This window comes from Cebus imitator, unplaced genomic scaffold (assembly GCF_001604975.1).
Source record: "Cebus imitator isolate Cc_AM_T3 unplaced genomic scaffold, Cebus_imitator-1.0 Scaffold148, whole genome shotgun sequence".
In the NCBI taxonomy this organism is placed as follows: Eukaryota; Metazoa; Chordata; class Mammalia; order Primates; family Cebidae; genus Cebus; species Cebus imitator.
Genome location: NW_016107463.1, coordinates 3,839,310 through 3,863,261, shown reverse-complemented (window position 1 = coordinate 3,863,261; position 23,952 = coordinate 3,839,310). Strand labels below are relative to the sequence as shown.

Genomic DNA, 23,952 nt, shown 5'->3' with positions numbered 1-23,952 from the left:
CATGCATAATTTTTTAAAGGGGAAAATGTGCCAACAAGCGTAAGATAAGGCCACGTTCATTCTATTTAGATTATTCAGCTTTTGCTTTTTGTCTCTGTGCTGCAAACCAGTACTGAACAATGTGTCCTTGTGGTCTTTCAGAATAGATATTGGATAGATTTTGTTGCTTTTTACACCACAAGATCAAAGTCTGTTCAATAATCTTTAATTTGAGAACAGAATTTTACATAAATGTCCACACAGATAAATTAATATGGCATTTCCTTTGACCATATTCTCTCTTGAAGAAGCAAATGATGTTAACAGAAACCTGCCTTAAATGGAAAATATCTGATAAATTATTTGTCTTCTCGCTCTGTATGTCTTCTCATGTAGACAACCCTTTTTACATAGTAGTGGTTCAACTCAATCTTTTAATCCATTGGTTGGAGACAGACAGGAACCTTCTCTTCTGTGATTCTCATTTTAAACAGAAATTTTTAAAAACAACTCCAGCAATGAATGTTTGAAAGTTCCAGAATACTTCCTATCGTGAAAAGCCGATATGTGTCTGCTAAATGATCCCGAACTGTTTTCTAAATGTTCTCTGAGAGATCAATTAAACTTTAGTGATTATATCACTGACTGTTCCCCCAAGGGAGAGAATCAACATTTTGCATCTGATGACTTCAGCAACCATTAGAAACAGTTCTCAATCACCTGAGGTCGGGAATTCAAGACCAGCTTGACCAATATGAAGAAACCCAGTCTCTACTAAAAATACAAACAAATTTTGTATTTTGTAAAAATACAAACAAATTAATCAAGCATGGCAGTACATGCCCGTAATCCCAGTTACTCAGGAGACTGAAGCAGGAGAATTGCTTGAAGCCAGAAGGAGGAGGTTGCGGTGAGAGCTGAGATCTCGTCATTGCACTCCAGCCTGGGCAACAAGAGCAAAATTCTGTCTCAAAAAACAAAAACAAAATCACAACAAAGAAAACAACAGTTCTCATAAAGAAAAAACAGCTATGGGGAGCATAGTTATGGTCCCTGAAATCAGGAAAAATAAAATGTAGTGTTGCCCTTTTTAAATGATGACCTAAATAAAGATAGAAGATGCTGAATCCTGTACTCATTTTGAGGACACATAAATTTCTCCATTGATATGCTGTCTAGAGACACTGAGAATCCAGAGAAAGTCAGTATAAAATCAAGAGGAATAACTGACATTACTGAGTTCCAGAAACTATGCATTAATAATCCTTAATGCATCCCTAAAACTACAGTATTGTAAACCTTATAGATTTTAATTAAGCAGACACTGAGGAGAATTGAGTAAAATACGCACACTCTGCTTTTATTTCACAATTATAACTAAACTTTATAATCATATTTAACACAAAAATATACCCTGAAAAATATATTACCATAGTTATGAATTAGAAATAGCATGTACATGATGTACCTTAAAACCTACTCTGTCTTAAAAAGTGTTTGTGACCAGGATAAAGTTATGAGGAAGGTGCAAACACGCTACAAACATTAAAAATATTATGAATAAACAACAAATTTGCCAACGTACATGAAACGGACAAAGCCCTTGAAAGACAAAGTTGACCAAAACTGACACTGTACTTACAATCTTGCTACAAAAGAATCTCCAGGCCCAGATAGGTTCATTAATGAATTCAATCAAACAGTAAAGAATAACTAATACCACTTTTATTCAGACTTTTGATGAAATGTACAGAAAATGCATTTTTCAACAAATTTCATGAGGCCACATTTATTTTGATAATTTAAAGATATGACAACAAAAGACAGCTAACAACTAAATATCCTTCATGATTAGAGATAGAAAGCTCCTTAAAAATGTTATCAAATCAAAGCCTGCAATATATCAGAATAGGATGATACCACTTACTCAATTGGATTTATTCTAGCAATGAAGTGTTGGCTTACCATTCAAAAAATCAAGTCTTCTCTCGCCATTTATACTGAATATTGTACTGGACTTTGAGCCAATACAAGCAGGAAAGAAAAATAAATAAGTAAATAAATAAATATGTCTACAGATTGGTTCTATTAAGAAGACATTATTGCTTACAAAGATCATCCTAAAGAATCCACAAAAAACCCACTAGAACTTATAAAAGAATTTAGCAAGAAGCAGAACACTAAGTCAACAGACAAAAATTAATTGCACTTCTATATACTAGCAATAAATGGGAAATTAAATTTTAAAAGTTTCAGTAACAGAATGTGTTTTAGGCACAGATTTCATAAAATATTGACAAAATATATACTGAAAATGATGAAACATTGCAAAGAGACAACAACTCCTAAATAGAGTCATTATGCTCATGCATTAAAAGGCTTAGTATTGTCAATACGGCAATTCTCCCCAAACTGATATATAGATTTAATGCAATTCATCACATTCAATACCACAACAGTCTTTTTTGTAGAAATTAAAGTACTGATTTTAATTTTTATGAAAGCGCAGAAGACCCGGAATAGCCAAAACAATTAAAAAAAAGAATGTATTTTTTTTTAAACTTTAGTTGCAGGACTTATAAAAACTCATTTCAAGATTTATAATAAAGGTACAATGAGTGTTGATGTGTATTTGTATGTATCCCAGAGGACTAGTCTGATGTATATATTTGATATTCACCTCATTTAAAACATGGAAAGTGGCATTTACTGGCCAGGGAAGGAAAGATAAGTATTCAAAGCAAAAAGTATTCAAGTCAATGTAGGAAGAAAGTACATGAGCAATTAAATCATGAGTAACATTGCTTAATGATGGCAAAAGACCAAACAATAAACTTTAAAAATACATATGCTTTGAAATCATTGGTGACCTTTGTGTAAGCAGTTTCACTGTAGTGATGAAAGCTGAAACTAGGTTGAAGTGGGCTGAGCAATCAGTGGAGGTGGCGGTGAGTGAGAAAAAAATGACAAATGGAAATAAGTCAAGAATTTTATCTGGGAGGAAGAGGAGCGGAGTTAAGTTCATGGCTGGATGAGTCTGAGAGTTTGGATGATGCTTTTTCTTAATACATAGCAAACACCTGTTCCATTTGCTAAGTGCTAAGAAACTTCTAGGACAAGGCTCCTTTCCCCTTACCGTATTCTATAACCATTATCCATTTCATCATCATAGAGCACAACAAATATTTGGTAGGCACTGGCTGTCTCATATGAAACAATAACCTCCTTACTTTTCCCTGTTCAGCAGGAAAACATAAAAATTTTCCTTGCCCCTTGCACCCAACACCATATGAGCATAACTATGTTCAAACTCCGAGGAAGAGTTTCAGATTAAATTCCATGATTTCTTGACACACTTTTTGTTTACTTCGGTACTGCTCTGTTAGAATTAAGATTTGCATGCTAAATTCTTACCATGAGGACTATAATTTTATTCGTCCCTTCATTCATCCCTTAACACATTCTTGGCTTCATTCTCACTATGAATAGCTCTACTTTCAGAGTGTACAGATGGCCCTCTTGGATGACAACTGCAGTACCTAATCTTCTCACTATGCCTCCGGCCCTTTGTCCAACTCCAGATCTGTTATCTTGCAACATTGTGCTGTCACACAGTCTATGACTTCTTTGTAAAAAATGGTTTTCCCTCTGCTCTCTGGGACTTGATATAGGTTATTTCATTTTTTGCACTTCTATGGACCATTTTAATGTCCATATGAGTACAGAAAAAAACTTTAATCAGAAGTACAGGAAAAACAACCCTCTCATTACATTAACATATCAAATTGTGTGTTTAATCTTTCTTTGCTTTCCTGTGGTTTCAGCAGAATAACTTCCTAAAAAAAGAAAACGAAATAATTCTTCCATTAAAAAAAATTTAAAATATCCCATCAGTTTTGCTCTTTCTTCAAAAAAAAAAAACAAGGTTTATTGAGATATAATTCATATACTATAAACCTCACTGCTTTAAGGGGTTTAAATAAATGATTTTCAGAATATTCATAGAGTTGTGCAACTATCATCACATCACCCCTGTCTAATCTAGAACATTCTCATCACCCTCAAATGAGGCTCCAAATCCATTAGCAGTCATTTCTCATTTTTTGTTCTGCCAGCTTCTACCAAGGACAAATAATTTTGCCTCTATATATTTGCCTATTCTCAATATTTCATGCAAACACAATTATATAACATACGGCCTTTTGTGCCTGGCCTCTTTCACTTAGTATGTTTTCAAGATTCATCAATCTTGTAGCATATATCAGTGCTTCATGTCTTTTAATAGCTGAATAATATTTCTTTGCTTACATATAGCACCATTAGTTTATCCATTTATTCACTGATAACATTTGGATTGTTTCCACTTTTTGGCTACTATGAATTATGCTGTTATGAATATTCGTGTGTAACTTTTTGTGTAAACATGTCTGCAGTTCTCTGGGTATATAGCTAGAGATTGAATTGGTGGGTAATGTGGTAATTCTCTAAGATTTTGAGGAACTACCAAACTGTTTTCCAAAGCAGTTGCATCGTCTTGCATTCCCACCAGCAATGTAGGAGGATTCCAATTATTCCACGTCCTTACCAATAATGATTACTGCCTTTAAAAATAAAAAAAAAAAAAGTCGATGCTATTGAGTGTGAATAGGTGTCTCATAATGATTTTGATTAACATTTCTCTAATAACTAATGATGTTAAGCATCATCTTATGTGCTTACTGACCATTTGAATATATTCTTTGCAGAAGTGTTTATTCAAGTCTTTGCCTACTTGTAATTATTTTTTAAATTATTAATTCATAAGAATTTTTTATGTATTCTGGGTACAAATCCCTTAACACATATATGATTTGCAGATATTATATAGGCTTTCAAATTTTTTAATGGTGCAGTTTGAAGCACAAAAGTTTTTATTTTATCAATTCTAATGTATCTATGTTGTCATTTGTTGCTTGTGGTTTAGGTGTCATATTTAAGAACCTACTGCTTAAGCCAAGGTCATGATGATTTGCTTTTGTGTTTTCTTCTAAAAGATTAGCTCTTACATATAATTCTATAATTCATTTTGAGTTAAGTTTTGAATATGGTGTGAGGTGAGGTTCAACTCCATTCTTTTGCATTTGGATACATAGTTATCTTAACGCCATTTGTTGTGAGGACTATGATTTTTCCCATTGAACTGTGTTAAAAACCTTTGTCAATACTCAATTGATCATAAATATGAGAGTTTATTTGTGGGCTATGAATTCTATTCCATTGATTTATATGACTAGCTGTATGCAAGTACCATGCTGTCTTAATTACTGTGGCTTTTTATTAAGATTTGACATTCAGAGCTAAGTTTTCCAATTTGTTTTTTCTTTTTCAAGGTTACTTTTGCTATTCTCTGTCCCTTGCATTTCCACATTAATTTTAGGATCAGTTTGTCAATTTGTGCACAAAACATGAAAGCCATCTGGAATTTTAACAGGAATTGCTTTGAATTCATAGATTAATTTGGAGATTATTTCTACTTTAACAAGATTGAATCTTCTAATCCATGAACATGGAGTATCTTTTCATTTATTTAGTTCTTCTTTATTTCTTCAGTATTTTGTACTTGAAGGTGTACATGTTGTGTACAGATTGAATATTCCTTATCTGAAATTCTTGAGACCAAAAGTGTTTCAGATGTGGGATTTTTTTTTTTTTTTGATTTTGGATTATTTTCCCATACATAAGGTATCTTTTAGATGGGACTTAAGTCTAAACCCAAAACTTAATTATGTTTTAGAAACATTCAATACTCATAGTCTTAAAACAAATTTATCAAACATTTTTAATAATTTTGGGCATGAAACAAAGTTTTGGCTGACTTTAACATGACCTGTCACATGAGGTAGAAGGAGAATTTTCCACTTCTGGCATCATGTTAGCTCTCAAAAGTTTGGGATTTTAGAGCAGCTAGACTTAGGTTTTGGGTTTAGAGATGCTTAACCTGTACTACATATGATTCAAGGATTGTGCTGGTAAACTTCCTGAAACTGAATATGGTGATGTAGAACACGATGTTACAGATATGGACTATGTGATGGTTGAATGGAAATACTTCTGAACTGACTAGAGAAACTTGTATAACTGTAGCCTGCTCATTGAAGTTTCTAATAATTAGGTCTGTAAATGATATTCATGTATTGGATTTGAAAATATCAAAGGAGTATTATCTATTTTATTGATTTGATCAACATATTTATTTTTAATAATTCAGAGCTATTTCCTTTTGATGATTTTTGTTGCCTACATAGAGACTAGAACCACATCATTGAATAGATGTACCTTTTTAAATACAAAAATAGGGTGATTTTCTCCCTAGATCTTTGTTGCCTATGTTAGAATCCTCAGCAATAGAGTGAATTCATAATTTTCTTTATAGGGGATTATAACTGCTGCATGGAATCCATGTTTCTATAATTTCTGGACCTTCCCTAAATATACATGTTTATGTTAAAGCTTTTTTCTATTTTTTTTTTTTAAGACAAGAATCTTACTCTGCCATGCATGCTAGAATGCAGTGGTACAATCTTTGCTCACTGCAGCCTCCACCTCTTGGGTTCCAGTGATTCTAATGCCTGAGCTTCCTGAATAGCTGGAATTATAGTTGTGCACTGCACCACCATGCATGGTTCATTTTTGTATTTTTAGTAGAGACATGGCTTCGCCATGTTGACCATACTGGCCTTGATCTTCTGGCCTCATGTGATCCTCCCACCTCAGTCTCTCAAAGTGTTGAAATTCCAGGCATGACTCACCAAGCCTGGCTGAAGTCTCTTATTAAACTTGTTTTCTTAAATTTATTTCTAAGTATTTGGTTAATTTTATTGCTATTTAAATTATTTTTTGGTAATTTCATTTTGAATTTTTCTTTGCTCATGTATAAAAATAAAATGGATTTTTGTATATTAATATTTCATCTTGAAAACTAGCTGAACTCATTTATTTGTTCTAATATATTTTTTTGCAAAATCTTTAGAATTTTCTATATAAAATATCACCTAACATACATGTAGAAATAGTTTACCTCTTATTTTGCAATCTTGATGAATTTTATTTTTTATTACTATTAATATTATCTCTTGCCTGTTTGCCCTGCAGAGAATCAATTCTATTCAATATTGAATGAAAATGGTTATAGCAGACATACTTGTCTTGTTCCTGCTTTAGTAAGGAAATATTCAGTCTTTCACCATTAAGTATGATGTCAGCTATCAAGTTTTCATAGATGATCTTTGTCAAATTGAGGAAGTCCCCTTTATTCCCAGATGGTTGAGTGTTTTTATCATGAAAACGTATTGTATCTTTTTCAAGTGCTTTTACTGCATCTACTAAGGTGATGTGATTTTATAGCTTTATTTCATTAATATGCATTGATTGATTCTCATATGTTAAACCCACCTTCCAACGGCATGCTAATTCACAGTTGATTTATTGGGTATAATTCTTTTTATATATTGTTGGATTTGGTTTGAGAGCATTTTGTTGAATACTTTCGCATCTATATTTATAACTATATTAGTCTGTAGTTTTATTTTATTGTAATGTCTGTGGTTTTAATATCAGAAAAATTCTGCCTTCATAGAAGGAAATGAGAGTGTTTCTTCTTTTAGTAGTTTTTGGAAAAAGTTGTGAAGGAGTGGCATTAATTCTTGTTCAGATGTTGAGTGCAATTCAATGGTGAAGCCACTTGGGCTTCTCTCTGTGGGAAGTCTCCTGATTACTAATTTAATCTTTACTCAGATTTCCTAATTCTCTTTAAGTCAGGTTCAGTAGTTTCTGTCTTCTATGAAATTGTCCATTTCATCTAGGCTATTTGCTGGCATAAATTTTTTCATACTGTTCTCTTATCCTCTTCTTGTTTCTGTAATGACAGTAGTGATAGATAAGCAAAAGCAAATCAAATTGGGAAGATAATTTCTGTTGTTAGTGATTTTCGTTTTCTCTCTTTTTTCTAGATTAACTTAGGAAAAAGTATGTCATTTTCTCTGATCTTTTCAAAGTACCAACTTTCAGGATTATATATTTTTTCTTTTGTTTTTCTATGCCTCATTTATTCCCTGTCTAATCTTTATTATTTCTCTCCTACTATCTGCTTTGGCTTTGATTTTTTCTCATTTTTTTTTTTTTTTTTTTTTTTTTTTTTTTTTTTTTTGTTTTTTTTTTTTTTTTTTTTTTTTTTTTTTACAGTCTTTCCTCTGTTTTAATATAGATGCTTACAGCTATCAATTTCTCTCTGAGCACTTGTTTTGCTGTATTTCGTATGTGTATATATGCTGTTTTCATTTTCACTCACCCAAAAACATTTTCTAATTTCCTTTTTGATTTCCTTTTACCTATTGATTATTTAAAAGTATCATGTTTAATTTTCAAACAGTTGTGAATTTCAATAATTTTCTTTCTATAATTAATTTCTAATATAATTCCATCATGGTAGGAAAATCTATTTTGATTATTTTGTTTGTTTAAGCTGTATTGAGGCTTGCTTTAGGACATTTCTTATAACCTGGAGAAAGTTCTATGTGCACGTGGGATAAATATGCATTCTTCTGTTTTTGATGGAGTGTTCTATAAATATCTGTTAAGTCCAGTGGTTTCATAGTTTTGTTTAAATCTTTTATTTTCCTGTTAATATTCTGCCTGTGTTTTTTTTTTTTTTTTTTTTTTTTTTTNATCCATTACTGCTTGTGAGTATTACAGTTTTCAACTCTAATTGTCTAACTGCCTATTTGTCTCCCGAATTCTCCTAGTTTTTGCTTGGTGTATTTTGGGTTTCAGTTGTTAAAGGTATGTATGTTTACAACTTTTATATCTTCCAGATGGATAGACTCTGTCATCATTATGAAATGTCCTTCTCTATGTATAGTCATATTCTTTGTTAAAGTTTCTTTTGTCTAATTTTACTTAACCACATTAACTCCCTATTTGTGATTGTTTTAGTACATCTTCTTCTGTTATTTTACATTTAACCTATTTGTATATCTGAATACAAGGTATGTCTCTAATCAGTGTAAAGTTGGATCATGGGATTTTTTATTATTGGTTGGTTTTTATCTATTATGCCAATCTATGCCCTTTGAAGTATCTAATCCATTTACATTTACTTTAATTGTTAAGAAAATATAATTTATATCTGCCATTTTACTATGTGTGACATATATATTGTATCTCTTGTGTTTCTCTATTTCTTCACTACTGCTTTATTTGATGTTAAGTATTTTCTGTATACCATTTTAATTCTTTTGTTTCTTTACCTATATTTCTACATTTTTCAAAAAAATTATCTTCTTAGTGGTAACACTGGGGATTAAAATTAGCAACTTAATCTAAACAATGTGCTTAGATTATGCCAATATAATTTTAATAGTATAAAGCTAATTTGCTCCAATATAGCTCCATTTCCTCCTCCTTTTTGAATTACATCTGTATACACTGTAATCTGAATCTTCACGTTTTTATAACTATTATTTTATGCAGTTGTTCTTTACAACAGATAGCAGAAGATAAAAATGTTTATACTGTCTACTGTATTACCTATGTAGTTGCCTTTACTGGTGCTCCTTAATACTTTTGCATGGACTCGAGCTACCACCTTCCTGATTCTGCCCCTGCAATTGTAATTTGTTTGCTATTTTCTCACACTAGACTGATTTGTCATCATCAAACATTATTGATCTTAAGTTCTCTTAGAAGAGTGCTGAATAAAAAGCAGCAGAAAACTTTGTGATAAAAACTGGAAAGAGAAAGGTCTTTCAAAGGCCTTGAAAAGCTGAACTATAGCTTCAGACCAAAGTATCTATTACAGTCCATCCTCAGTACCTCACACCATACTGGAAACAGAGTATGTGCTTAATAAATAATTGTGAAATAAATTAACACAAGTTCACATGATGATTAAGATTTAGTGTTGAATTATATGAAGGATCTGAACTAGAAAAAAAAATTGACAGAAAAATGAAAGGGCCAAGCAAGCTAAGAATTAGTTCTTTTAAAAAATGAGCTTTAAAAAATAGTCTGTAGAATTTCTTGACTGAAATTCTACAGTCAAGAGTACTCTGGGTCAAATTGTAAAAACAAACAAAAAAACAATTTAACAAAGAGAGGGAAGGATTTAAGTAGTTGATTACAACAAAGCATTAGCCAATTTTTTTTTTTTTTTTTTTTTTTGAGACGGAGTTTCGCTCTTGTTACCCAGGCTGGAGTGCAATGGCGCGATCTCGGCTCACCGCAGCCTCCACCTCCTGGGTTCAAGCAATTCTTCTGCCTGAGCCTCCCAAGTAGCAGGGCCTACAGGCACATGCCACCATGCCCAGCTAATTTTTGTATTTTTAGTAGAGACGAGGTTTCACCTTGTTGACCAGGATGGTCTCCATCTCTTGACCTCGTGATCCACCCGCCTCGGCCTCCCAAAGTGCTGGGATTATAGGTGTGAGCCACCACGCCCAGCCTAGCCAATTCTTTTAATGAGGCTTAAACTTCTTGAGAAAGTCAGACAACGGCACACAATTTGCTCACTAATAATCTTACACTTACTAATTCAAAAGTACAATCTCTGTAATTTTAAGCAAATAGGACAAGCTCTTCATTTGATGGCTCATTTGATGTAGCTTATGGCACACATAACGCCTTACAACTTTGTTTATAGATATGGTACTAACAGTTGGAAATTGAGAGTTGCTCAAGCGGAATTCTACATAACTACCAATTTGGGATCAATTCACTTTATTGTGGCTGCTAAAGTGAGGGCAGCTGAACTTAGCATTTTCCATTTCAATCTGTTTTGTAAATGATTTTAGTTTCACAGCCCAAGCATTTTACTGCAAATCTTCCGAATCAGGTGGCTTGTACTAATCAGGATAATTCATGAAAAGAATGTGGATTATTTCTAAATCTGTAATGCAATTTATTTTTAAAATTTATTTTAGAGTTTGGGAAATTTCAAACTTAAGTTTAAATGGTGGAAAATTAATTTCTTTGGATCTTGGCATCACCTATTCATTTAACAAACTTTTAAAAATACTTTCTCTGATGGTACCATGTAAAGTTTATGGATATGATGGTAACAAGACAGACATATTACAATCTTTAAAGTTGTAAAGGTATCTCAATATGTAAATAAATGAATAAGAAATTATAATCATCTATTTTATACAATGCACACTAACTAGTAAAAATAAAGAAATAGGGGATAATCTTAACGCTGAAAATTCCCCAACAAAATCTCCATCCAAATCTAAAATATCTTTTCTCTTACATGTTCATTAAATGCTTTTTCCCCTTCAAGAAATTCTTCTAATTTTAATCTATTTCTACAAACTTTTATCTGAGTAACTGGTCAATAGATTTTCTATGTCCTCTTTTGTTGAAACTTTCCCAGCACTTTCTCTTATTCTACTCACTTTTTTCTTATGAAAAATGCTACTGATGTGTGCTGAGCAGGTGCTATTTCTAGGGATACAAAGAAGACAGTGAGACTATCTTTATATTAGTAGAGTAGAGAAGACAGACAAATAAGAAGCGCTATACTGGTATTTCAAAATGCATTAAAAAAATCACATACACCAATTCAACACACACATGTTATTTTAGAAACGTAAGTACAATTAGTTTAAAGGCCATTATTAAACAACATCTATTAAAATATTTTGTTTAATGAGCACTTTCTATATTTTCGGCACTTGAGTGAATTCATCTAAGCAAGCTTGTCCAATCCACCTTATTTTGTTGTTGTACTTCTATTTTGTTTTGTTTCAGGCTTTTATTAGCCTGAAGCCATGGTTTTTAGTTTCTGTCTCTGGCAATAAGCAAAAAGAGGGATGAGGAAAGGGCTTTTCTAGCCCAACAAGAAACAGAAACTAAGCACCCACAACTGTGTTCCCTCCCTTGGACACACCTGAATGCATGTTAACAAACCTATGAGGAAGATGCTATACAACCCCATTTTAAAGTGAATAAAGGGACTCACAGAAATTTAAGTCATTTATAAAATTCATGTAACTACTAAGTGGTGGAGTCAGGATTTAAATTCATTCAGTCTGCCCCTTGTGTTTTTGACTTCTCTATATCGTATCATTCCAGATTATTCATCCCCAGCTTGTAGGAAACTCCCCATTGCCCTGTGACCTGTCGTGTCTTTCTGTTAGAGAAGAATGCTTCCCCAATTCATGGTCAAGATCAGCCACGTGACTTGTTTTAGCCAATGAAAAGTGAGATGTAACACCTGCTGGTTCATAAAAGACACTAAGAGAAAATACACTTTTCTTCCAGTTTTCTTTTTCTCTCAGTCTCAGAATGGCATGTCCCAGAAGGTGCCATTTCTTTAGTTTAGGCTCTGGAATGAGAAAACACATGGAGCCCAGTGCCCCAGCCACCCCTCCCCACTGACCTGTAATATGAGTGAAACAGAACTGTTGTTGTAAACCACATTTTTTAATAGAAGAATAATCTAACTAAACTTGACAGATATAATAATAGGTATGGGTCCTAAAAAGAAGGAAACTGCATTAACAAACACCCTAAAATATAAGCACTGGATTCATAGGCAGGTGGAGAGCGCTGAGAAAACTGTCACCAACATCTAGAAAATCACCACTCATGTTTTATAGCGGTCCACAATTGTTTTTATAGTAAAAAAAATGATGGGAAACAAAATGTTAATAAATGTTGCTACTGGTTGCACTGATAAAGTCATAAAAAATGACTTCTTTGTAAAAGTAGAAGAAAGAGAAAATTTTGAAATTATAAGCCACATGGTATAGAAAAATACGAGTGTTGCTCATATCCAGTCAGTGAAAGATGATCTTCAAAAGTGCTTTGAATGACAAGGGTTGATTAAAAAAACAAACACACATCCTCCAAGACCAAATAAAGTGTTTGTGAAATATTTTTAATGAATTAAGATGACTCCAGTAAATCTTTTCAGTTGAGTAAAATGTGTCAGAGAAAACAGACTAATGCGACAGCTTTCCACAAGCCTGATTAAACTAATTATTGGCTGTAAGTTTAGAGAAGAAGAGAAATAGATCTAAAGAACTGTGGCATTTTAGGATACATTTTACAAAACTCGAGAGACTGAGCCATATCCTTTGTCTCTAGCTTAAAAAACACTAAATGTGTTTGTTGGTGATTTCCTTCTAATCATCAAGGTTTAACTTAAATGTTACTTTGCCTGAATTAGATACCCTTTTAGGACATCTTGCTCTGATTCTCTGTGCTTATATTTAAAGTAATGTTCACCCTGCATCTGACTATGTCCTTCCTCTAGAGTATGAATTACTCAATGGCAAAAAGTAGAATTTTTAGCTTTTTCATGAGACATGTATGTCAAAAGTTCATGATACATATTTGAAGAATGAATAACTAAGTGAACGAATACAAACATTCACTGATAGAGCAGACAGAATCATCTAACAAAGTATAGTAACCTAAAATCAGCATTGTATACAGTTTTAAAATTATGCATTCTGCCTGAGTCTTATAATCTTCTAAAAAAATAAGATCTTTCAAGTTGGAGATTTAACCCATATGTTCAAATCTATGAAATAAATCTGATTAAAAATATAACCTCTTAGACTTATAGTCTCAAACAACTCTAAAGGAATTTTTATTTGCTATTTCTCATAGAAAGCAAAATTAATGTTATTCCTAGACAAAAGTCAATTAATCACAGGCGTTAAATTTTGTTTAAAATGTAAAGTGCCAATCAGATTATAAAATACATTTCCTAAATATTAATCTAAAAATGCTCAGACATATTTCTATGTTTAGGTTATCATTATTTTAGAAGAACACACAATATAATACTTTTCTGAACATGTAATATTGGTTCAATGAATTCTTAAATTTTGTTTGTAAGTACATCCTAAAAAACACAGGTGAATTATTTGGAAGGAATAACAAATAACAAATTATGTGTGGAGGAACAACATATGCAAATTATTTGAAATTACATACCTGTCGACACCAGAGTTTACGAAATATTTGCAGATAAGCCAACACCATAAGACACAGTGGTGCCATGTATGTCACCAGAAAAAAACAGACATGGTACATCTTGGGATAAATTTCACCTGGGATGAAAGTCAAAACAACAAAACCTTACATTACAAGTGATGGACTTTTAAAAAAGATACATGTCAATGCTTTTCTTCAAAGTACATATTTACCTTTTATATGATTTCATTGTCATAGTATATATGCAAAGGAGAAAACAAATTCATATTTAACAACTTACCTTCACTCAGTATATGTGTATATTCTGAGTAAATGTATATACACCTACACTGAGTATACCAAATGTGAAGTCTTAATTTCACTTAATGTACTCAGAGAAATAACAATTAGCTATTTGTTAATTTCTGCTATAAAAAGTCAAGTGTTCAGTTATTAAAAGTCCTTTTATTTGACTTGATTACATCTGGCTTATTAACAAAATTAATTTGGATTGTTGTAAACTTTCATATACAAAATGGACATGACTCAATAAAAACCTAATAACTAATGATTTCATTAAAATGGGAAGAAAATATAAACAATTGATTCTTCCTCATTAGAATGTAAGTTCCCTGAGAAATGGGAGACTACTCCCAGTTGTATCTCCAAATACAAATGTGAAAAAAAATTTGAAAACTAAATACAACAGAAATTTGACAGTGATTCTTTTTGTGTACTTATTGGAACATATACAAAATTCCTCTTTAAGCATAGTATGTCTGTGAGTGTATGTGCTTTTATTAAAAATACATGCATGTACTTTTAATAAAATGAGAATTTTAAGGTTTTATAACACTAAACATAACATTAGTCCCTGAAATCCATTTTATCATTCTTATGCCTTTGTATCCTCCTACTTATGAGTGAGAACATATGTTGTTTGGTTTTCCATCCCTGAATTATGGATGGATTCCAAATCCATCCACGTTGCTGGGAATGCCATTATTTCTTTCCTTTTCGTGGCTGAGTAGTATTCCATGGTATATATATACCACATTTTCTTTATTCACTCATTGATTGATGAGCATTTGGGCGGGTTCCATATTTTTGCATTTGTGAGTTATGCTGCTGTAAATATGCTTGTGCAAGTATCTTTTTAGTATAATGACTTATTTTCCTCTGGGTAGATGCCCAGTAGTGAGATTGCTGGAACAAATGGTAGATCTATTTTTAATTCTTTAAGGAATCTCCACACTGTTTTCCATATTTTTTGTAGCAGCTTACATTCCCACCAGCAGTGTAAAAGTGTTCCCTTTCCACCACAACCATACCAACATCTATTATCATCATTATTTTTATTATGGCCATTCTTGTAAGACTATGGTGGTATTGGCTGAGCACGGTGGCTCACACCTATAATCCCAGCACTTTGAGAGGCTGAGGCAGGAGAATCCCTTGAACCTGGGAGGCAAAGGCTGCAGAGAGCTGAGATCGCGCCACTGCACTCAAGCCCAGGCAAGAGTGCAAGACTTTGTTTCAAAACAGAAAAAAAAAAAAAAAAGAAGAAGGTGGTATTGCATTGTGGTTTTGATTTGCCCTTCCCTGATTATTAGCAATATTGGGCATCTTCATTTTATTTCTTGGCCATCTGTATATCTTCCTTTGAGAATTGTCTATTCATATTCTTAGCCAACTTTTTGTTGAGCTTGTTTGCATTTTTCTTCCTGATCTGAGTTTCCTATAGATTTTAGAAGATATTTTTGTACTAGTATTGGAATATATCACAATGGTCTATCTACTTTTACTGCAAGTAAAAGAGGAAACAATATATCCTGCATAGATTCCATAGATGTTAAATGTAATAACTCATTATAATTCTAAGTGAATGCTAACACAATAGTCTGTTTTGTTTGTCTTCTAAAAATTATACACGTTGACTTTTTCTATTGGCAAGGGGATTGTTCCCATACTGTTACTGAGGAATAATACCGGTACCTCTATGCATCTTATTCTTTTCATTACTTCAGAATGAGGATGTAGAAGCATAAAAGCTTGGTTATGTGATCAAATTTGTGATAAGGGCAGTTTATAGTCAGGATTAATCAATAATAATAAGTAAAGTGTTTGCCATAATTATAGATAATATTTATTGAGCAATCATGCATTTGATTCTTGCTGAATATATTTTAACATATTTAGGAGTTTAATATCCCTCAGCCTTGTCTTTCAGATGCAGTTGAGTTTGAGTCTAATGTTCTCCATATTCATCCCTTTTTTTTTTTTTTTTTTTGACAGAATGAGACTCTGTCTCCTAGGCTGGAGTGCAATGGTGCCATCTCGGCTCACTGCAACTTCAGCCTCCTGGGGTTTAAGCGATTTTCCTGCCTCAGTCACCTGAGTAGCTGGAATTACAGGTGCATCCTACCACACCCATCTAATTTTTGTATTTTTCGTAGAGTCGGGGTTTCACCATGTTAGTCAAGCTGGTCTCGAACTCCTAACCTCGTGATCTACCTGCTTCAGGCTCCCAAAGTGCTTGGAACCCAGGCGTGATCCACCAGTATTCATCCTTCTAAATCCATATTCTCTTGGTTTAAATGTCTTTCTGCCCTGCAATATTCAGCAGGGACAGCAGCTGGGACTACAGGTGCACACCACCATGACTGGCTAATTTTTGTATTTTTGGCTCCTAGGTCTAAGAGACCAATTTGAATTGTCATTTTTAGCATCTCTCTGGCCCAGGTAGCATTCACCTACCTCATCAGTTTCTAACTTTCTTTCAAGTTGATCCTGTAAAACAGGCCAGTTACATAAAAAGCAATAAAATTCAAGCATTCTGACTGGAGGAATAACAAACAGTCTTTCCCTTTGAAGTGCCACAGCCTACACAGCATTTGGTGGGCCAATTTCAAAGGAATCTGAAAGTGACCTCAGCACTTTCAGGCAACTAACAGGCTTTGAACTTTTATTTGTTTTGAAGAAGTATCACGTGAGCTTTCCGCATTAAAAAATCTATGTAACTTTGAAACTTACGTACATGTGAAGCCCTGATGTCTGCATAGAGGAAACTAGATTTGATAGTCAACTTTTTTTCAACTGCAGCTATGGACAGCATCACTGCGATAACAGGCGTTTTGAATAGATGGTAGCAAACGCTCCTTATGTGTTTGGTATATTTATGAATAATTAGACAAACATGTAATTGAACTGCTAAATGCATATTATGATAATGAACACTGATATGGAAAAAAGTTGATCAAGCAAAATTATCCTTCCAGGGTATGATAGATTGTTTTAATAAGGAGATTATAATAGATAATTGGGGAAACATGATAGTCTTAAATTCCTCATTTCACATTTAGAGTCTAAGCTGATTAAAAACCCAGAAATGCCATTGAAATTTTAAGTTATGTATGATGAAAATATCTTTGAAGTCTTTCTGCACTTGATAAGCAATGTCTTCAATGTGTTCAAGACATTTGTATATGACCTAGAATAAAGCTACACAAAATTTGTTTCACAAAAGCACTACTTTAATATAAAAAACAGTATATTAAATGTTGATAACTATTAAAAATTACTGTTTTTACTCAACTGATGAATAGGCACAATCTAAATAAATATTTTGTATATATGAAACTAACTAATAAAGAACAAATGTGGATCTTTAGTCTTTGAAATCAGAGATTAAAGAGTCGTATCACATATTTGACAGGTAAAACTTAATTTCTCTCAGATGAGTTAGGGTCCATTATTCAAACAGCATGTTACCTTAATTATCTAAAAACTACAAACATTTCTCTTTCATGGTACACTTGTCAGGAATTGAATGAACAAATAAATTAAATATAATTTCCCAATATTCAATTTGGACTGTCTTTTTAAAGTTTAGGGGTTCATTAAGTTTACCTGAACCTTTAATGTATTTTACTACTTCCTCTCTAATAAATGTGTTTAATAAATGTTCCCACTAGTACACATGTATACATATTTATATGCTTTCAAACCTTAAATAGGCCAGATGCCATAAATACTATGACTAAAAAAGGGGCTCCAATTTTTTTAGCCCACCAAAGAACAATTTGTCATTAAGATTCAAAAAAAGAGATATTACCAATCTCCAGTGACCAGAACAATGTTTGACTAACAGTACATAGCACATACTAATTAAACACTGGATGAATGAATAGTGAAGCAATTATAACTTTGAAGGTATAAAACGAGTTTTTGGTTTGTATGTATGTATGTATGTATTTTTGAGACAGAATCTCACTCTGTCACCCAGGCTGGAGTGCAGCGACGTGATCTCGGCTCAATGCAACCTCTGTCTCCTGGGTTCAAGCAATTCTCCTATCTCCCTTTCCCAAGTAGCAGGGACTACAGGCACATACCACCGCACCTGGCTAATTTTGTATTTTTAGTAGAGACAAGTTTTCACCATGTTAGTCAGACTGGTCTTGAACTCCTTATCTCAGGTGATCTGCCTGCCTAGTCCTCCCAAAGTGCTGTGATTACAGGCATAAGCCATCCCGCCTGGCCAAGAGTTTCTTTCTATAGGATCTTTTCTGTAGAACTATGAATTTACAAACCAAGTAATAAAGAAATTGTGGGTTAATTCTGGAACAATTTAAAAATTGTACAAGTATGAAACGATATGACTGAGGCAAACAGTGAACATCCAAATGTATACTTTTAAAATTATTAAAATAAGTATTAAGATTCTTTATATGTTCTTGAGTGTTGTGTGTGTCTGCCAGAAATCATGGCTTATGGTTCTTTTTATGAAGAAGTAATAGGCAATAATGAATATAATTAGTTTTAGAAATCATTTATCCATACATAATTACATATTTATGGTAAATTTTTTAGTTAGATAGAGTTCTCAATTATTTTGCACCATATGTAAAATAGCATTTACAGAACTTTTCCAAAAGTTATTTGATAGATATGTATCAACTGAGCAAATTGTTTTCTGAATTTTTTTCCACTGTAGTATTGGTTGTAGGATATTTGTGATATTACTCTCTATTTTATAACTACATTTTTGATTTAACTTAGAATAAACATAAGAAACACAGATCATGAATTAATCTCAAATAATAGAAGATATTTTACAATAGATTTTTAAATTAGGCTAAATGCCAGTTGGCCTTGAAATATGTTTGAATTTACAGAGCTGACACTGTAAAATATACTTTCCTATGGTGTGTTTAAGTTGTGAAAATCATGTATATGCCAAGGTTTAACATTATAATTTGAACATGGACTTATAAATAGTTTACATGAACAATCATTTTACATGCTATGTAAAAATCATCATAATAAATGTCTAATAAAAAAATAAAAATGTTCCTTGAATTATTTTATGTTTTTCTTAAAAACATGAGGTTTTTAGCAATTTCATTTAATATTTGAGAAATTAATTGTATAGCTTTTATTAAGTTGGATTTTGCGGATCATCAATTCAATCCAATACTTAATTTTAGCCTTTATACACATTTAATTATGGGCTATTATAAAATCATCTTCAAATAGTTTTCTTAAATAACTTCTGAAGGCCAGGTTTAGAATTTTATATAGTCAGACAATTGTTTTCTTTTTTAATGAAAATCTCCTTGCTAGAGTTAGGTAATAAAATACAAGTGTAGAAATGAGTTTTATGTATTTATATTTATCACGCAGAGGTAATTTAAAAATCATACTTCTATTTACTTAATCATAATAACTGAACAGGATTCCATGGCATTGAGATCTTTTTGTTAATGGAGGTTACCATTACTTGATTATTCATGACAACATTAAAACAGAAAAGTTTATAAAAGCAGAAACTAATTGCCAGAATACTTTAGAGAAAATACTGCTGACATATACTGAAAAATATTTGTGTATTTATCTAATTGCAATCTCTATAACTTAAAGAATTCCAACTTAAGAGCTGGAAGCTTCAGATTTAAATGTCCATATTTGCTTCACAACCTTGAAAAAATAATATAATCTCTCTAGGACTAAATTTACTATTGAATTTAAAACAAGATTCTGAGAAAGACCTTTTTAGGCTTTTTAAATATAAGTCAGTGTAAAAGAATAGTGTAAGAGACATGTCACAGTCAGTCCTCAACCCATCTTCTTTCCAAACTCAATTATTTAGACTACCTGCCCCTATGTTCCAGAAACTACAAGTTCTGACTCACTTTCTTTCTTCTTCGTAATGTAGTACCCATGATGTGGGTTTTCTTGCTTTCTGGACATCCTTTTCCCTCTTCCAGTCTGGAGAATTCCTGCTTATCTTTAATGTTTTGCTGAAATGTTAGCAGCTCCTCTGTAAGCTTTTGTTCAAATGGACAAAGTTGAGTTTGTTCTTTCATTTCTGTTCCCAGTACTTTGTATATAACTATGTAAAAATTCTGATTACCCTATAAAAATTTGTTTATTGGCCTTTGAGCCTTACTATATAGAGTGTACTCCCTTAAGCAGAGTCTGTTTCTCTCTAGGTGGGCACAATGCCTGACATATACTAAGTTCTCAAAGTGCTGTTTAAGCATTAATAAATAGTGCATAGGACACTTAATAAATATTCCTACCATTTTTGAAATTTCCATTTATTTTGTTTTTGTTGGCACTATTAATTGGGAAAAACTGAACATGATCCAGAGGAAAAACAAAACAAAACAAACAAACAAACAAAAAAAAAAACATGCAATGTTAAAAAGGAAAAGTAAATCCTAATAAAAGAGAAAGATTTGATATTTGGGGTAATAGATAAAACAAACTGTAAAATATTAGTTATTATAGGTCTTACAACAGTGTATAAAATAATCCCAGCCTCTCTTAAATATTATCTTGCTGTAGAACTATCTTGTAGTGTATGCCTAATTCATCAGTGATGATTGACTTTTTTCCTTTCGGTGTTCTAGTACAAACACCAAGGTAGGAAGTAATAAAAATTCAAAAATTATAATATTTAAGAATATTACCCATAATTAATCCCCGGTGTGCACTGCGTGTTTTGATACATCTTTCTAATAAACAAATTATTTTCTAATGTATGAATTCCCTAAATATGAGCCATTTTAGTATACTTACACAGAAGAGGTCAGATTGTTTTTTTCAGATTTCACGTGATATATTGAAATTAGTGCATGCTATGCTAAAATGCAGGGTTATTTTATTTTCTGTCATTCTCTCCTGTGCCCAGATTTGTGCTAGCATCAGGTATTGATAGAAGTGTTCTCACGGTTTCACAAAAACATTAGACTGGCTCTAAGAATTTTGAACCAAAGAAACATAAAACCTTTAAACCTGATTGTATAAATTTCACATCACACACATCAGATGAGAAATCAGATTGATTCATAGTTACTATAATTCTTTTCTTTTTTTGAGATGAGTCTTGCTCTGTAGCCCAAGCTGGAGTGCAGTGGCAGTGTGATCTCAGCTCACTGCAACCTCTGCCTCCCTGGTCCCTATTCAAGCAATTCTCCTGCCTTAGCCTCCAGAGTAGCTGGGATTACAGGCAGGTGCCACCATGCCCAGCTGATTTTTATATTTTTAGTAGAGATGGGCTTTCACCATGTTGGCCAGACTGGTCTTGAAATCCTGACCTTGTGATCCACCTGCCTCAGCCTCCCAAAGTGCAGGTATTATAGGTATGAGCCACCACGCCTGGCCCTCGTAATTCTTAAATTGGGTAATAATTATCCTAGTAACAAAACTCACCAACTGAATGTATTATGAATAGAGAAAACAAATTTGGATAATTTGACTTAGAGAAACTGAATATGACCAGAATATGACTCTGGTCATATTCTCAGGACCATGTGAACCAGGCCATGGTCTTAAAATGAAAAAATCCAGTTACATATGAAGCCCATTAGGGACCCTGACACTTTAGACAATACAGGGTTGCACCATCTTATAAAACTTGGATCATTCCAGAATATAATTGGATTTGTATTCCGTATTGCTCTTTGTTTTGAGGCGTTTAAGAAAAACTAAAATAACCAAATCTGCATTGTAGAATAATCTCCTTTCATTTCCTATCTGAAAGATATGAAAATGAGAAAACAGTAGGTAACATTTCCAAAGGATTCAGACAGGTAGAGTTATTCTGTGAAACTGTTTTGAAATTCAAGTTGGTTTTGATGCTCTTGCAAAACTGTATTCACAAATGCTAATAAGATATATAAGCCTAGCTTTACAATGGCTATGCTAATCCAATTTTCAATTTGCTGCTATAGTATAAATGCCAGTTCATGCGCCATATGGTACTTACCACCCCAGCGCTCATCACACACTGTAAAGAGGGTGGTTTTATTGGCCAAGGCTGGGAGCATGGTGCTGCACTCCATAACAACAGCCTGAGGAATCATTATAATGCAGGATACAACCCAGATGATGACAATGCTGTTACGCGCCCGCTTTGCTGTGCTCTTAAACATCAAAGGGTGACAGATTGCATACCACCGATCCAAGGCGATACAGCTCAGTGTGAGGACAGACACAGACACCGACACAGTCTAGGGAAGAGAAACATCATAGTAATAGAGAAGCACCAGCTGTTAAAAGAATTACTCTTAATATATTTACTAAACAAGAAAGGTGGTCACAATATATAAGCAAATTCAAAGTTGCCAAAAAAATCCATACAAGTGCTTTCTACTTAAAAAGAAATCATGTCAAAAAGAAAAATGAAATATTAGAAATATACTTTTAAATGCATATTTATTGTTAAACATGAAAAGGTATGATGAAAACTTTATAATTTTTTAAAAATTCCAAATGGCTTAGTTTATAATATGGCATTCTTTAAATAATGGCTGTAATTATTTTGCCCTGTAACTTTTCCACTGATTGGAAGAAACCATACACTCACACAGAAGAAAATAAAACACATACGTTTATTCCAAACTGGAAAAGCCTCACTTATAAAGAATAACGTCTTTCTTTTAAATTATCATATAGAAATTTGATTGAAATTATATTTAATTAACTTTTAAATTATGGGTAGCTTATTTCATATTTTCCAATAATAAGGGCTATTTGTACATTCGTGTATTAGGAAAGTTATGAGTCATGTTAAAAGAGAACTCTGTATGTGGATCTCCTTACTACAGTTTGCTCACTGCTAGCCTAGGCGATGTGACTCCAAAAGCTGGATAGGTTCACCCAGTCAAAACTTTTAAGTAATTTTTATAAAATTATTACAAAATTATTTATGAAATTTTTATATAATTAACAATGCCACAAATGATTCTTTAACTTGGCACTTTAAGGAAATAACAAAGAAACATGTTTAAAATGCCTATATACACATGATTATTTGATGTAATTATGTTTAATGTGCTCTTTTATACTGGATGATATATTGATTCTGATATCACTCTCAGAATCTCTCTATAAAAAGACTTTTAATTGCCTTTACATTTTATTACAGATTGCTATTTATTTTCTTTGCAGCATGTATAAGGTAGTAGACCATTCTGCCTAATTTGCTTATTTATTGTGTTTTCTCTATTGGAACAAAGTTGTATGGTAGAAGGGACTGCTTTTGTTTTGTACTTGTATTTGTCCCCAGTATCTGATATGGCATTTGATGTGTATTATGCATTTAAGAAATATTTCATTTTCAACTTCTATTTTAATTTCGGGGGTACATGTGCATGTTTGTGACATAGGTAAATGTCTGTTATGGAGGTTTGTTGTACAGATTATTTCATCTCCCAGGTATTAAGCCAAGCATCCATTGGTTATGTTTCCTGTTCCTCTCCCTCCTCCATCCTCTACTCTCTGAAAGGCCCCAGTGTGTGTTGTTGCTCTCTATGTGTCCATGTGTTCTCATCATTTCCCACTTACAAATGAGAACATGTGATTTTTGGTTTACTGTTCTTCCATTAGTTTGCTAAGGATAACAGTGGCTCCATTCATGTTGCTGCAAAGGCTACGACCTCATTCTTTTTTATGGCTGCATAGTATCCCATGGTGTATATGTACCACATTATCTTTATCCAGTCT

General features: G+C 32.8%; 1 protein-coding gene across 1 annotated transcript in view; it reads right to left on the bottom strand.

Moving 5' to 3' along the window:
• HCRTR2 (hypocretin receptor 2) overlaps window positions 1-23,952 on the bottom strand; it is a 110,964-nt gene that overhangs the window by 9,740 nt on the left and 77,272 nt on the right. Inside the window, exons 3-4 of the mRNA XM_017542919.2 lie at window positions 22,214-22,457; window positions 13,963-14,078 (exon numbers count right to left, since the gene is read on the bottom strand). Coding sequence (XP_017398408.1) covers window positions 13,963-14,078; window positions 22,214-22,457 — 360 coding nt within the window. The remainder of the gene's footprint in view (window positions 1-13,962; window positions 14,079-22,213; window positions 22,458-23,952) is intronic.